The sequence below is a fragment of the Myzus persicae genome, unplaced genomic scaffold (assembly GCF_001856785.1).
Source record: "Myzus persicae strain clone G006 unplaced genomic scaffold, MPER_G0061.0, whole genome shotgun sequence".
NCBI classification, from domain to species: Eukaryota; Metazoa; Arthropoda; class Insecta; order Hemiptera; family Aphididae; genus Myzus; species Myzus persicae.
This window is the reverse complement of record NW_019103880.1, coordinates 94,480-111,019: the sequence shown is the minus strand read 5'-3', so window position 1 is coordinate 111,019 and position 16,540 is coordinate 94,480. Positions and strand designations below refer to the sequence as shown.

Below are 16,540 nucleotides of genomic sequence, written 5' to 3'. Positions count from 1 at the left end.
CGGGACTCAATGAATATTACTAATAATTAGAATATAATTTGTAATTGTGGTCGCACTATAATACTAAAAAAAAAGATAAGATTAAAAAAAGCGGGTATAAGTGGATGTCGCTTTGCTGTACAGTAGGTTACAAGTGGGTCACTGTATAATGGATGGAATTAAATTTGAATTCAATGATACAATATCATTGTATAAGAAAAACGCTTCTGAGTGGAGACGGTATGTCAGTCTTGGTTTAAGACATATTAATATTTAATACCAATATATCTAAGTCAAAATTCGAATTTTAAATGCTTATAAAAAAAATTGTGCCTATGTATTTTAAATATTTTACAATTGCTATTGTAAAAATATATCAGGAGCCTTGCATTAAATTTTCAAGCTTTTTCACCCAACAAATAAAATTTTATTGGTATTTATAAAAAAAAAACAAAAAAATTGAAAATTGACAATGTCCGTAAACATCTCAAAAAGAGTCAAATTATTTTCAAAATTGTATCGTGTTTATAAAATGCTAATATCAACATTCAGTGAAATTTTCAAGTATCTACAGCCATTCGTTTTTTAATTACAACAAAAACAGAAAATCGTTACATGAGAAATCGAGTGAATATCAAATGTTGTAAAAATATGAATTTCAAACGCTCATAAAAATTTAATTTGACTTTCTTCTAAAAATTTTTTTTTTGATAAAGGTAGACAAACTTATGAAGAATCTTGTATTAAATTTTAAAATCTTAGATTTAAAAACAAAATTTTTTATGAATTTCTAACTTAAAATAATTTCCAAATTTTCGTCGTTTTTACGTATTTTGTCAATATTTGAACTTCAAATGCTTATAAAAAAAACTGTGACTAAGGATTTTTAATTCTTTTCATCTGCCTTAGAAACAATATACTAGGAGCCTTGTATTAAATTTTCAAGTTTTTTTAACCAACAAATAAAATTTTATTGATATTTATAGAAAAAAAACTAAAAAAATTGAAAACTGACAATGTCCGTAAACAGTTCAAAAAGAGTCAAATTATTTTCAACATTTTACCGTGTATAGAAAATGCAAATATAAACAACCTGTGAAAATTTCATATATCTACGGTAATTTGTTTTAGAGTTACACCAAAAACCAAAATCGATTTTGCATAAAAATCCCCGTTTTTCCTTAATTTTTCTTTTGTTTTTCACGTCGCTTTTGAAAATTATTGGAAATTTTTACTTTTGACCCCCCAAAGTACCAACTAGATTCACTTTCCAATCAAAAAAGTTGCTGTTGAAGAAAATCGAAGCAGTTTTACTGTCCTAAAAGGTGATGACAGACACAAAAAAAAATAAAAAAAAATAAAAAAACACGCATCATTGTAAAATCAATACATTCATCGTTCCACTCAGAATCTAAAAATAATAACTCCGAGCCAAACGACCTGGGCTGACTAAGTCTGATGATTGGAGATTTGAAAAGAGCGAAAAATAATCTTGACGTTTACATATATAAAGTAATATAGTAATGAAAAAAAACGTAATATAAGTACAATACACATAGGTACTCGTTACTCGTTATATTATTCAATATTATGTTCTTTGTATGGCTTAACATCTCCATCGTCCGAAAACTGTTGTACACTAACTTGTGCCATGGGCTTATATTTCATATTTTACAATCGAAAACCCAATGACAAACTCCATATTATCACTTAGAAACTTTAATACATTTTTTAGACGAGATTAAATTAATATACGAATGCACAAAGCAAGAATCCAAACATATTTTTATTTTCAACTTGAAAGTACAAAATGTACGGAGCTATCTAATGCATACATTATTACATCCATATAATATGTAAAATTATCTTGAATATGTGAAAAATTCATATCAAAATACCATAAAAATGTGAAATAAAAATTGCTTTTTATTCTGAATCGTTTTACATAATATTATAGTTGTGAAATAAAATGTTTTAAGTTTAGTTACCATTTGGTAGCACTTGTAAAAAAAAATAATGCAAAAATTATAAAATTCTTATATATATATGCATTATTATTATTATTATTATTATTATGTTCGAGAGAACGTGATTTAAATCGCTAACGTTGGGAATTCCAAAATATTGACGATAATATTCCATCCGCGGCCGGATGTGTGCTGCTTGGGGTGGGTGGGTCACGTATGTGGGTGGCGTTGGTCCCTGTGTATTATTAATCGGCCGATGTGTGTTACGCAGTATCATTGCAACTCGTTAGAATCCAGTATATTACGTCCACGCACTAGATTATTGAAACTTCTAAAATGTATTATGTATACACAAATGCTCGGTGCAGGCATTTACACGAAGTGGTTCCACTATTATAGGACTGCAGAAACGTGGCACGCGTAACGATATAAATAGCCGACGGGTAATCGAAATAAATAAACTCTTTGAAACAAGAGACTTATATTTTATTACCGACGAAATCGAACGGTATACGACATAATCAAAATTAATCGTCGATTGCCGCTATAAAAACACATATTCCGTTTAGCATTCGAATATTGTGCATATTATAGTTACCGTAAAAACGCTGATAAGCCGTAATTACACTAATGTTTATTACTGCAGCCCATTAAAACTTTCAGTAGAGGTTAACTTTTTAATTAACTTAAATTTATTGTCTGTACGCTTTAGCCCATTAATTGTTGAAAACTATTGTGGCGATTCCGAATTCGTCATTATACGTGTGTATATCAAAAAACAACCTTATAACGCTAAACCAAAGACCAATATTGGTGGGTAAACTGCCAAACTATGACCAACTACCAATGAAACCAATTAAGTGGCTTCATAATTTATCTGATTGCAATTTATAATATTATGTGTATAGTTGAAAGCGACAGATATATTTGTATAAGTTTCAAGTTACGACATAATTTCTAACACAAACATTGTAGATGTAGGTACACGCGTAAATATTGAAGTAAGTTATAATAAACGGAAACGCTTTTGTGTAAAGTCGCGCGTATGTGAATATAGTGTGTGCCTATAGGAGTTTATGAATATTAATGTGCATTGTGTGGTGCGAACACTGACAAACGATGTTCAAAAGTCGTGGGTGATGAAAACCTATCAGTTCGATTTTATATCAAGAGACATTCATAGGAATCACCAACAAAAGTTTCATTATTTTTATGACGGGTCGGAATGAAATATGTCAAAGTGTTATGTCGGTTGACATTTTTCATCGTCATAGACGTGGAGATAAGATTTAAACTATAATTATTTTATTATTATTATATTGATGGACAAGCAGAACTTGTGTGTAATATAATGAAACATTAGGTAGTTATATCCTTATATTATACAAATGAAATTTCGTAAAACAAAGATATTCTGTTAATGATAATTAATAATAGGATAGGATTTTGATTACTTAACGAAATTAATTCTTTTGTTCCAATATAAGACAATAATTACGTACCCACCTATTGTTGTTGGTTAATGGCTATATCACCATCTTGCTTTTTTTTTTTTTTTTAATTGATCCTGAGCCCGGCAACTGTGGCCATTAGCTATTAGTAGGTACTGTAGATTTTTGTATTGATGGTTTGTAGGTTTTTGGAACGGTAGGGGGAACACGTGTGTGTTTGTTTTGGCAGAATTTCGAATGGGGCACCCGTAGGTTTCTGCGATGCCCCGGGGGTGGGGGATGGCAGCACTTGCTCTCCGGTCACCGCGACTTGTCCGGAGAAAAATGCCGCCCGGTGGCCGAGGATCGAACCGCGACCGGCTGCGTCGCAGCGGAAGAGTCAGACCACTCGGTCACCTCGTCCCCCCATCTTGCTTTTACTTCATAAATGATGAAACGAATGTAGGACATTTATTTTTCTTTTCTTTCGACGAAATAATAATAACTTGCCTGCAGCAGTTCAATATATTTTACGGTATTTTTTTTTTTTTTTATCGGGATTCAATATTTATTATTAAATTATTTACACGTGACCTGGAACGAAATATTTATTTATGAATTAAAATAACATAAAATAATATAGTTTTTGTACGTCGGGCGGGCCAAATGGATTTATTCGAACCATGACATAAGGCACACACACTTACTGGTAAAAACATGGAAAGATAAGTTTCACCGTTCCTCCATCTCTCATGCCAAGACTCTTATAGTCTTATTAGTTTGTCGTATAATTGGTGCGCAATACTGCAGTGCAGTCAGTGTAAAATTATGAGATGATTTTCAGAATTTGCATGAAATCTGCAGTGTTTTTGGAAAATGAATTGTTAGAACAAAAGAGAAAAAGTAAAATGATGTTTATCTACCGCGGCGACAAATTTTAATTATTTTTTGACCAATAATATTGATTCGAATTTTTACCTAGCAGAGATAGGCTGACTGTAAGTAGTTACGTGCTTGGCAAAGTGGCAATATTTTATAAATTATGCAAACCGAAACCCCTCTGGTAGGCTGATTGGGACAAATTCATACAGGAATTGCGCACTTATTATTTGTGAAAAAATATAATATGAAAATATACGCGTTTGTTAAGGGATTGGGTTGGGGAAACGCTCACAAGTCTAAGTGAATAGCAATAGATGCTGCGCAGATAGTCGTCGTCATCGCACTCCATTCGCCACCACCGCTTCAACCTATCAGCTACCATCACCCCCTGTATACATTAAAATAATTCATATTGTTTTAACTATGACAATGTACTTTTAGGTGAGGTTAATGCCGTCCCTAAGAATATTTCACAAATACCTTCGGCTCGAATCCCGCCCCAAGCTAGAGATGGTATATGTTTATTACTATTGTGTATATAATATGTATATATAATATATACATCATATTATGCCCTCGCATAACGACGGTATCGATTGCTGCTTAGGGTATAAGTATATGACTTCAAGTCCGTAGAGAGGAAGGGGAGATATGTACGGTTTAAAAAAAAAATTACGTCGTTTGAGTGCACTACCAATTATATATATATATTCATATTCATGCAGACCATTGCTGACAGCAACTCAAAGTGCGTCAGATTATGTAGGTCTACGCGTTCTCGTAGATTCTGTTTTTAATCTTACGCAGGTAGATTTGTTTTTCTCTTTCGCGTGACTAAAATTTGATGTTGCTTCAATCACCAGGCCGGTCACAGTTGTGTATTTACACGTTTAAAAAAATGAAACCATGAAAATTAATCAGTAAAAGTATCTGCAACTGCGTAGGTTATAATGGTGCCGGATATTATATTATTTACAATGTATTACATAAATTATCTATACTCTTATTTATAGTTGGATATTTTTATTGTTACATTGTTTTACTTTAATTAAGATTCGGACACGTTTATAACATGAAATTTATGCTATGTATATTATACTATTATAGTACTATGTATATAAACGTGGAAATAAGAATATAACTACCTATAAAATATACAAATTTATAAAACTATATTATAGTATATAGGTACAATCGAGTAGCTCGAATCTCAACAGGAGTAGTAATAAATTCGACTTATGTGTTTTTCGAGTTAAATATCTCAAATATAACATACAAATACTTCAGGGAGCAAGAAGAAGCTTAGAATTGTGAAGGTTTTCGAGTTAACGCGACTCGACGGTGTATACATACAATTTTATAAATGGACATCGATCGATAGATATAATATATAGGGTGTATCAGAAAATCTGGGATAGTGTAATCGAATTTTTCAAATAATTAATATATTTTTCATGAATATCGATCATAACCTGAAAGTCGTTGCAGGGCTTTATGTAATGGGCGTATAAATTTAATCAATTTCGTGAAGTGAAAACTATTATTTTACACATAGAGTATTTTTTTTTAATATGTCGTTGATTGATTGTCCATTTAGAAAATTTGCAGCCTGTTTGGGGACGAAACAAAACTATTATTTTTTTTTACGTTGCTATTTGTACTATTGTTTTGATTCTATATTTACAATCGTCCGATCTATATCTTAAGTTAGAAGCTCATTAAATACGATTTTTTTATTATGGTAGGTATTCATTATTTAACATTACATACAGTTTGTATTAAATTATTATTTTATTTGATTTGATTTCTCAGTGCTAAATTCTAAATAATCTGTCTAGTACATATTTTTTTATAGACCGTTAAATGTATATTATAGACTATAGTACGTATAGATACGATGAAATAATAAAGACAATGCAGTTGCACAACATTGCAATTATACTGTTGTTGTTGGTCAAATAAGTTTGTAGTTTGTACGCGTAAAAATGTACAGGATACATCTGCAGCTTAAGAATTATTTAAGTATGTTTCACGGTGTGTACCTACATAAATTATTTTAAACATTTTTTTTATAAATCGAATATACGCGTTGTACACGTTTTACAGTGTCAAATAAGTCTACGTCACGTTTTACTGTATTTGTATTCTAGTCGTCGAAGCAATATAGGTATATAAACAAAAAATAAAATGGAAGAATTAATATATTTAGTCAATTATTATTGCAGGCATTCGCATTTCATTTGTCAAATGTAATTATATATACAACTACCATAGCGACTACTGTACAATTGAAATAGTAGGTAGAGAGGTGTATATAAATGTACGTACGTAATATGTATGTATTTATGTACCTATGTACGAATACAGTATACACCGCTAGAAGTAAATAAATAGATGTAATTGAGTAAAACGAGTGATGTATAGCGTGACATAGTGCTACGCCGTTTAGTGAAAGCTGTTAAAATAATTTTAGACGCTCAGTCAAATGAATAAAAGTCGTTGAAATTTTTAATAAAGTCGGCAACGAAATGTAATTATATATAATTTGCCAAAGTTACGATGAATTATATTATTCCGGTATAGTTTTGTACTGTAAGCATTCGGCTTTAACTTTATAAGCATAATTAAGTCATGCCTGTCAATTAAAAAAAAAAATTTAAGATCCATTGATGGGACATTCTATAGTGTATTTACCTATATATGGATATTGATTACTGGTATACTGTTCAATATTTAGACACGTCAAAACCATAATTTAGGTATAAATAAGTATAATATGGGTAACCGATATTTTACGTCGACTTAATGGGTCTTAGGAACTGTCAGAAGTGATTATGAATGATTAAAGTGCGCGTACGTAACTTAAATAAAAATAAGGGTGCAAACGTTTCCCTTAAACATAAATTTAAACTTGATAAGTTATTAATACAGTCATTTGAGAAATAATACATGGACCGAAAGAAGACGAATTAATTAACGTACTATGCTTATTAAAGTGATTTAGATGTAATGAAAAGTGAGATCAAACGTGACACATGATATTATACGTTGTATCTGTAGTACTCTGTACGTATAAAATAACAATATATTTACTTTTATAAAACGCACAAAATTGTACGAGTTAAACGGTTTTAATTATTAATCTACATTAATGTTTCCTCTGATCAGACAACTGTGAAAGATTGAATTTTAAATGTACTAAATTCAAATAATGCAATGATCTACGAGTGTTTTGAAAATTATTTAATATGCGATTATACAGCATAATGTGAACGTTTTAAACGGGTAATGCGGTAAATTGACAATTCATTTTGGCCCATGAAAATTGAAAAGCTGTACTACATAAACGTATACATAAAAGACTTATAAAGGGTTATACTTCAGTTTTTTTTAAATGTAAACTTTATTTTCAACTTAATAAACTTGATTGTATGTTAATATAATATAATTATTGTACAAGTACGTACTCATGTAAAACGTTCCGGAAATGATTCAATTTCATCGAGTTATGTACACGTGTTTAAATAAAATAAAATAAAAACACAATTAATCTTAATTAATAAAAAGGATTATATTTTAAGAGCAGGTGTTGTGTATTGTTTATAAGTTATACACCTAATAAAAATACTATAACAATTTATTTATTAAAAATATATTGATATCGATATTAAATTAATAAAAAATTGTAGTAATGTTAAAATTTATAATTTTGAGCTCAACGTTAATCTAAGTGAAAGTAATAATAGTAAAACTCTATATCAAAATTGAAAAATAGAAACCAGTACCTATGACATTCTTTATTTTTTTCTGGATTTTATATTTTGATGTATCGAGGGATACATAATTTACAAAATATTATCAATAATAATTAATGTTATAAATAAATCTGTTGATTTTGTTGGTGAATATAAAAAAAATAGGTTCTATTAGGTAGGCAAAATTTAAAAATAAACATAATAAACGTAGAAGATAATGAGAGACAATACGGAAATACCCATTATCATTTTTATATTTATATTCATCGATAGATCATTTCATTAATATTTTTTATCATGAGTTTACCAACACATAGAGTGTTGCATTTGATTTAAAACACTCATTGTTATAACTTATATACAATATCACTGTTTTTAAATATATTTATTTTACATAGTTTTAAGTAATTACAAAAAAACATTTTTTACTATTTTATTTACACCATTAAAAATATTTTTAGTATTTTGAATGACAAATGACAATTACGTAAGTTTGTAATTTCTTATTTTGAAGCAAAATATTATCCGAAGTATTAAAATATATCAAAATCAAATTTTGAGACAGAAAAAAAATTAAATTAAAATAAACTATAACGATAAAAATAAAGTTGTAAATCATAAATGTAAATTTGTTGGAAAAATTTTGTTTTTTAACTACTTAAAGTTATGTAAAATTATTTTTTATACGAAACCCTATTGGTTTTTGAAATAACGAATGTCACACGTTAAATGGAATCACTCCTTGTCCTGTAATAGGCTTACGCTATTCAGAATATTCTAATTTGATTCTATTAGCGTAAATGTTAACGATAAAATGATCTCGTCTTTCAACAACTTTATTGTTTATATTTTTATTATTATTATGGTAATCATTGTACAATACTAAATACCGTTCCTCATCAATCATAGTGATCGGACTTCTATAGCATTAACCCACCGTTATATTCGCTTTGAATGCTGAAGAGGCCAAAAAAACCTCCCTCATCAGAGTTGTTTCGAATCCTTTAAACACATCAATCCCTGTATTATAAATATTTTTTGGTTTTTTTTTTATTGTGTTATCTTTAAATGCACAATTTTTAAATTTTATACTTTTTTATTTTCTGTGTGGAGCGATGAATGTATATTGGTTTAAGAATTATGTGTAGGTACTTTTTATCTACTATCATTTTTTGGAGCATTAAAACTCTTTCAATCTTCAAATATGTCACTAAATGAGGCTAGACCGGGGTAACAAATTAAATTTATTTGGTACTAAGGGGGTGAGATTAAAAGTAATTATCGGCGCTTTTCAAAATCATTGGGAAAACTAGAATATTTATACAAAACCAGTTTTCGACAAAATCGATTTTTTTTTAATTTAAATACTCATATTATCATTTTATAGATATGATATCATTTTAAAAATATTTTGGTCTGTTTTTGAGAAGCTTATAGACATTTCAAAATTGTATAAACGCTATAAATTCAAAATTTGAAAAAAATCGGAATTTGTACGAAGAATAATAATCTTTCTTTTACTTATTTTGTTGGAATCAAAAATATATTAATAGAAGAAACTTGAAACTTTTTGCCATTTCTTTTATTATTATTTCCTATACACCATGACATTTTCAATGTCAACTAAATTTAAACTATTTTTACCATGGGCTTATTTACACACTGTTCGTTGGTATCATAGATAATAAAGAATGGATAGGCCATTGCTATATTAACCAAATAGAGGGTCGTGTGCCGGAATGGGGAAGAGAGAAGGACTGATTTTTTCAATGCCTCTCATTCTAATAGCGGTCTTATCACAGAATAATCAACAGAATAGACCTCTATATCCTCAAAATATTTTCATGTTCGTTCCTCAATGATAAGCATACATGGCCTATCCATTCTTTATTATCTATAGTTGGTATCGACTTATAACTTTATCAGTAATAACAATAATTTAATAATATGCTTTGCCAAAAATTAGTTGAACCTACCTCATTATTACATTGATTAGATCATTTTAGCATTGATTATTTTATTATAAACCATTAATTTGTATTAATCAATGCTAGCACTTAAGTAATAATATAATTAATATAATTAAATGATAGAATATCTTTGCAACTTGATGTTCACTATCTTCGCTTAGATTTGTTTTTTGTATCCAATGATTGAATGATTTTACATAAAATGAACAAATACATGAAAAACACTTATTTAAGGACACAAATACACAAATATACTATGCAGCAGAGTGGGTTTCCTGTTCTTTGTAAGAAGTCGGATTATTTAAAACATGTTGGTAATATTATTATACTTTCAACCGTACAGTATAGGTACTAGTACTGTTGACTGTAGTGCTTGTTCAGCTGTCAAATTGAAATTTGTAGTTTGGACTATTTGAATAACTTTCCATTAGCGCATAGCGCAAACATTAAATAGATCAAACAATTTGGAAGAAATCCGTGTCAGTGAATGCAAACTGTGCCTCCTAACCGCTTAACGGGAACTTGATATATACAATTAAATTTACTTGAGAAATTACCCAATGACAATTGATGTGTTTAACAGACATTCAAAAATCTAACACGCAGTAATTTGCTCGTCAACATTAATTAGTTTTATGGAGTTAAATATTTAGTTTACAAAAGAAAAATGAACATTATATAATGTAGTGAACCGTTTAGACGGTATTATTACATCTTACGCCTTATATTATAATTGTTTTATTAATCTAACAATATTATATCATGTTTTGGTAGTTTTACAAAAATATTCAAACGTTAATGTACATAATATCGTATTCATTTCACAATTTGAATTTTTTTTGCATAATTTTATAAACGGTGTTTGACATTTACATTCAAAAGCAATCGATCAAATAGACTTGAAAAGATTTTTTTATTAAATTAATACACGAATAACAATTTCAATTAAAATTATAATCGTGGTCTAATTGCCGTTTGTTCTTTTCTCGGATTTAAATTTGTTACGAGCTATATAATATTATGTATAATGTACATCATAATACGGCGGCCATTGTAGGTCGATTAAAATTATCCACTTTTTTTTTGGAGGGTATGGTGTATTTAAATTAAAGGCGGTGTGGATTTTTTTTTGCACCCATATACTTATCTGCTTTAGACCGAACAGAAATATGAATATATCCGTACGGAAAGTGTATAATATAAAGCCATAGGGTTTTATTCATGGCGAATATTGTATATAGGAGGTACCACTAAATCCCACCGTTCCCGATCCCCCGTATACCAGATAGTTTTCAATGTTTACTTTTTCGTCGGTAGTCTGCGATAATAGCTTAACGCTTGATATGGTACGGTCCCAGAGGTGTTTTTCGCACAAGCATTTGTTTAAATATGTTGATTTTTATTTGATATAATAGTTTGAGCCTAATTAATATTGGTATCGGACATCGGTTGAAATTTGAATAGATGATTTTAATTTAATTTTCATATTATGTAAGGGTGTTTTACATAATAATAATTATACATTTTGATTGTCACTTTCAACAACATATCGGTTAGGTGGCCTGGTGAGGCGCGGTCGTACGCTCAACCTGCGGAAGCGCTCTGAGTGTACGTACGACGTACCGACCGACGTTGATAGCTCCCGGATGGGTGACCACCCGAGTTTTTAGCGACATATCCTTGCCACACATACACAAACACGTGTTACAATCCTACCAACATAAAAACTTACTAAACCTATACAATAAAACTCGCTACATTTACAGAGTTTTACTTTTTGAAATTTAGTTCTATCTGATGTATCTGCGAACAACAATATAAAATTAAATTAAAGAAAGAATTAAAAAAACCTGTACATTTAAACTTCTGTATGTCAGAAAATATAACTCCCGATGAGGCTTATAGATATTGTTAAGTTTTAAAATATAAAATAAGAAATTTGAAATTTTGGTTAATTAAATTATATAGTGACTGCTGGCATAGTTTAATTACAAATAAATAAATAGTAGATTATGTATCACAATATGTATTATTGTTATTCCATCACCAATAAATTAAAACAATTTAAATTAATAAAAAGTAAATGTCTAAAAATTGACATTTTTAGTATTACATAAAAGTATATTTTTAATTATATTTTGTGACTTACCACATAAATTGTGTGAATATTTGTTTTCTTCTTTTTTAAATATGTATACTGTACAGTGTATACATAATCGCTTACTATACTATATTTCAGAAATTAGCAATCACTCCCATTACCCATTGTAAGCACATTTATATTAAATTAAGACGACTACGATTGTCTGTTATATTGTGTTTGGCACATAAATCTGCTGCACTATCGGTCCGTCTTGCGCTTTTCACGACGGAATGATAAACGACCCGAAATGGCCATAAAACAATACAACAAAGATTTTATGTATAACGGGAGTTCCCACAAATGACCGTCGTCATCGTCTCGGCTGAGTTTGGAGACACGCAAATATACATTACAATATTATATACTTTAGCGAACCTTTATAGTTAAATAATACAATATAAGAGCAACTCGTGATGCAGCCATAACTTTATTTCGTGGTGAAAAACTATTCCTTTTTTTTTTATAAAGTACTTATAACAGTTATCTCTTACCACTTGACGAATCGATTCAGGCTGGTGTGAGATAACACTTATAATAAGACCTCGCGCGTGGTGTAGAATTTATGTAAGTGATGGCCGGTCGCTGTTTTCATAGGTCGTGTAAACCAAACACAAACCGTCTGTTGAAATAATATCACAAGGTTGAATATTAGGTATAAGTATGTGAAAAAATAAACAACCTTTGTTGAATGTCGAATGGCCTTTTTAGAAATTACGAATTTGTCGCCTCCAACGCCCACGTCACGGTATATATAGGCAGGCTTGAATAATTTATATCGTTTTACGCCCTATTCGACATGTTTTATTACATTTTTAACACCCTTTACGCTCAAACCTTTTTCGTGTGCTTATCTCCCGTTCGTGTGCCACAGGAGTAAACGAATCGTTTCACATGGGCGACCTGATGGAGGGCACATACTGCTCGCGGATATTCAGCAACTGCGACAAGAAGAGGTGCGTGCTGCAGTCACCCAACTACCCTGGGCTCTATCCACGCAACTTGACTTGCTACTACGCTATCCGGCAACACTCGATACCGTATGGCCACCAGGCTCTAATATCCATCACCCAGCCGTACAGCCGTCTGGTGTCGATCAAGACCGACCGGACCAATCCAGAAGGAGCTGACCCAAAGCCCGTCGAACGGAAGGTATGGACAGCCACCCCTGCGGTTTATATCGATGCACGGTGGGGTATTTTTTTCCAATCTCCTCCTCGGCCTCTAGACGAGACATTAAAACCGAAGTAGTGTGTCATCGTCGGGTTTATCGGATGTCTCGAGTATAATATTATTTTGTCATAATATAATAATATGAGCATGACGGTCAATAACAAGAAACAATCAATATCATATAGACAAGGGTCTGAAAATTCGCCAACGTCATAATATTTTGTTGATAACAATACTTAGGCTTATCCAAACAAACGAAATAGTTATAAAACATTGCAACGATGGCTCGATTTCATAACAACCGCGAACGACGTATTAATATTTTCCTATATCAATCGACCGGTTTCTTACCTATTCTATTCTGCTACGCTCGAGTAGATTTGTCTCAAGTTTGGGACGTTTTATCGTTTTACCGTGAAGTTTTTGTCGTACAAAAACCAGTCACGTAGATATTAAATTTCGTATCCCTACATAGTATTGTATTCAATCGGAAATTGAAAGAACTTACTTACGTCATAACTCATAATATTATTCTAAATCACTATAGGTAAGGTATGTACAGTGTATTCGCCATAATAACCTATACCACCATATATATAATATTTCAATCTACGTATTTGAATAAAGGGCAGTATATTTTTTAAATTTTTGCAGGATATAATATCACGTATAAGTGGGTCTTTCGTTTAAATGACAACGTTTTAAAAATAAAATTAGATTTTAACGTTGATGATTTATATTTATAAATTCAAACAAAAGTGTTCAATTTCACCGACTAACCTTGTTATTTTTACTCTAAATCCATTTTGAGTTAATTAACTCGAGGTACAAAACAGTATCCAGCAAAATATTGTTATAGCAATTAATGAACCTATATAAGGCTGTTTTCCGATGGAACCCTTTTAATAATAAATTACTCCGTATAAATAATTTTATGCTAAACTGTTGAAAAATTAAACTTTGAGCGCTTCGCATGATAAATAGTTTACTTTAACAAATTCCTCAAAAAAGGAATATTGAAACAAAATATAATAGAACCGGAAGTTAATTATAGTGAACCTATTACTGCAAAATACAGAGTGGGCCACGAGATAGGACCAACAATATATAGACACGTAACTCTATTAACCTTTCCGTGGCCCACCCTATATTTCAAAAGTTTTACCTGATGATAGTAATGAACAATAATTGTTGATGATCTAATACCTTAGGCTTGTGAAATTTATTTGAAATACTCACATGTATCTTAAAATGTGTATTGTATTATTACGCAAACCAATAGGTATTTCGATTGTACTTATGTTTTTCTAATTAAAAAATAAATAAATGTATGTACAGGACTGGAGCAAGTGCGATAATGTACCAGATTTTGTGACCGTTTATGATGGTTACACAACTAGAGATCCAATTTTGTTGAGATTCTGCGGATCTGGTGAAACTGTGCCCGTGACTACGTCTAGTGGGCCTGAACTGCTAGTTCAGTTTTCTACGTCACCATATGGCACTCTAATGTACCCTTTCGGTCCACTTCACGGATTTCAACTTCAAGTTCAAGTGAGTGCGCATTTCAAACGATAGACATTTCAATGACTTTATATCAACGCTAATTTCTGACAAACATTATGTAGTCCTCTCTGATGAGTACAATAATAATAATAATAATAATATGACGTATTATACATAGTGGTGGTTATTGATCTATATTTTTCATCATCAAGGTACACGTCATTTGCATTACGATTATACTCACCCGCCTATAATATATTATTTATAAAATGTAATTTTTTATTTACAAATATTATACACACGACTACGATATTAATAATTAAAGTCATTTTTGATTATATATAATCTTAGAATTAAACCAAAAGGCCGATTTGAAATACAATTGTCGTTAGAAAGTTTAAAACTTATTTATCTTATAAATTCGCACCGATATAGGGTGACCTATTCGTGCCAACATTGCATTTAAATTCACAATGATGAATTTCGTCATAATATATGTGTAATAGTATTATATTAGTATAATAAGTACTATAATGACGTTATAAATGCAGTAAAGTTGATATAATTGTCTTGTTTATATCTGATTGAATTCTTATGAGTTTCATCTTAACTTTTTAAACAATAGAATACCAAATATTATACAAATCTTACACTCAAATACACCGTTATAACTTATAACTTTTAATATATTTTACGTTTCGTAACTTATTACTTATCAAGTTAATTTATAAGTTTTGCACGATAAGAAGGTCTTCTAAAAATAAATTGTAGCTAAGTATTAGTCAATTTTAACCTAGTTGATATAAAAAGAATTAATGTAAATAAATAAATTTATAAAGAATATATTAAAAAATATATTTTTTTAAATATTTAATTTTCAGTATAATAATTGAGTAGAAAATACAAATTATTTTGATCAATGTTGTGATTTAAATACGTTTAAAAAAAATAAAACTGTAGTAATAATAACGAAAAATGTGGTAAATATTATTTAGTTAGTTCATAAATGTAAACGGTATGTGTATTGATTATTGGATTTATATGTTTTAGTAGCAAAACACTTTCTGCTTAAGAAGTTGCACGTATACTATGTGTTAAATATTCTGAACAATAATGTAATTATAAAATCACTTTAAGAGAACTCTATGCTGACATTTGATATCTCTGTTTTACAAGTGCGTACCATTACACATTTTACGCTCAGCAGATCACGTTTAGCTCCGTTAGTTCAAAAATTAGAGATTCCCCCCTTATAGGTAAGATTATTATCTGGGGCATCTCATGGCATCCAGCCTCTTTATTATATTTGAATTTTAAAGCAAGTTATGAGTATTTTAAAACTGAAAATTGTTTGTACATTTTGAAATACATAACTCGCTTCAAAATTAAAATATAATAAAAAGCCTATGAGATGCCCTAAATAATAATCTTACCTTTAAATTTTATGAGGGGTGAATTCACTCTAATTTTCAAACTAATGGAGCTAGACGAGATCTTCTGAACGTAAAATTTGATATGTTTCGCACTTGTAAGATGGAGACAAGTAGACAAGAAATGTTAGTGTAGCGAGCTCTGAGTCTCAAAGTTTAAACTTTAAAGTAAACAAAACTCATAATTATAGTATGAGTTAATTTTATCGGTACCCATGATGGCCCGTCAAGCAGTGCGTATCAAATTTGCCAATAATTTAATAACTGATTAAATATATGCTTGAATACATAAATATTAATATATATTA

The 16,540-nt window shown here is 30.1% G+C and overlaps 1 protein-coding gene across 1 annotated transcript in view; it reads left to right on the top strand.

Annotated features, from left to right (window-relative positions):
- The window catches only part of LOC111035824, a 62,716-nt gene that overhangs the window by 31,165 nt on the left and 15,011 nt on the right, over positions 1-16,540 (top strand). Inside the window, exons 4-5 of the mRNA XM_022317606.1 lie at positions 12,998-13,275; positions 14,635-14,850. Coding sequence (XP_022173298.1) covers positions 12,998-13,275; positions 14,635-14,850 — 494 coding nt within the window. The remainder of the gene's footprint in view (positions 1-12,997; positions 13,276-14,634; positions 14,851-16,540) is intronic.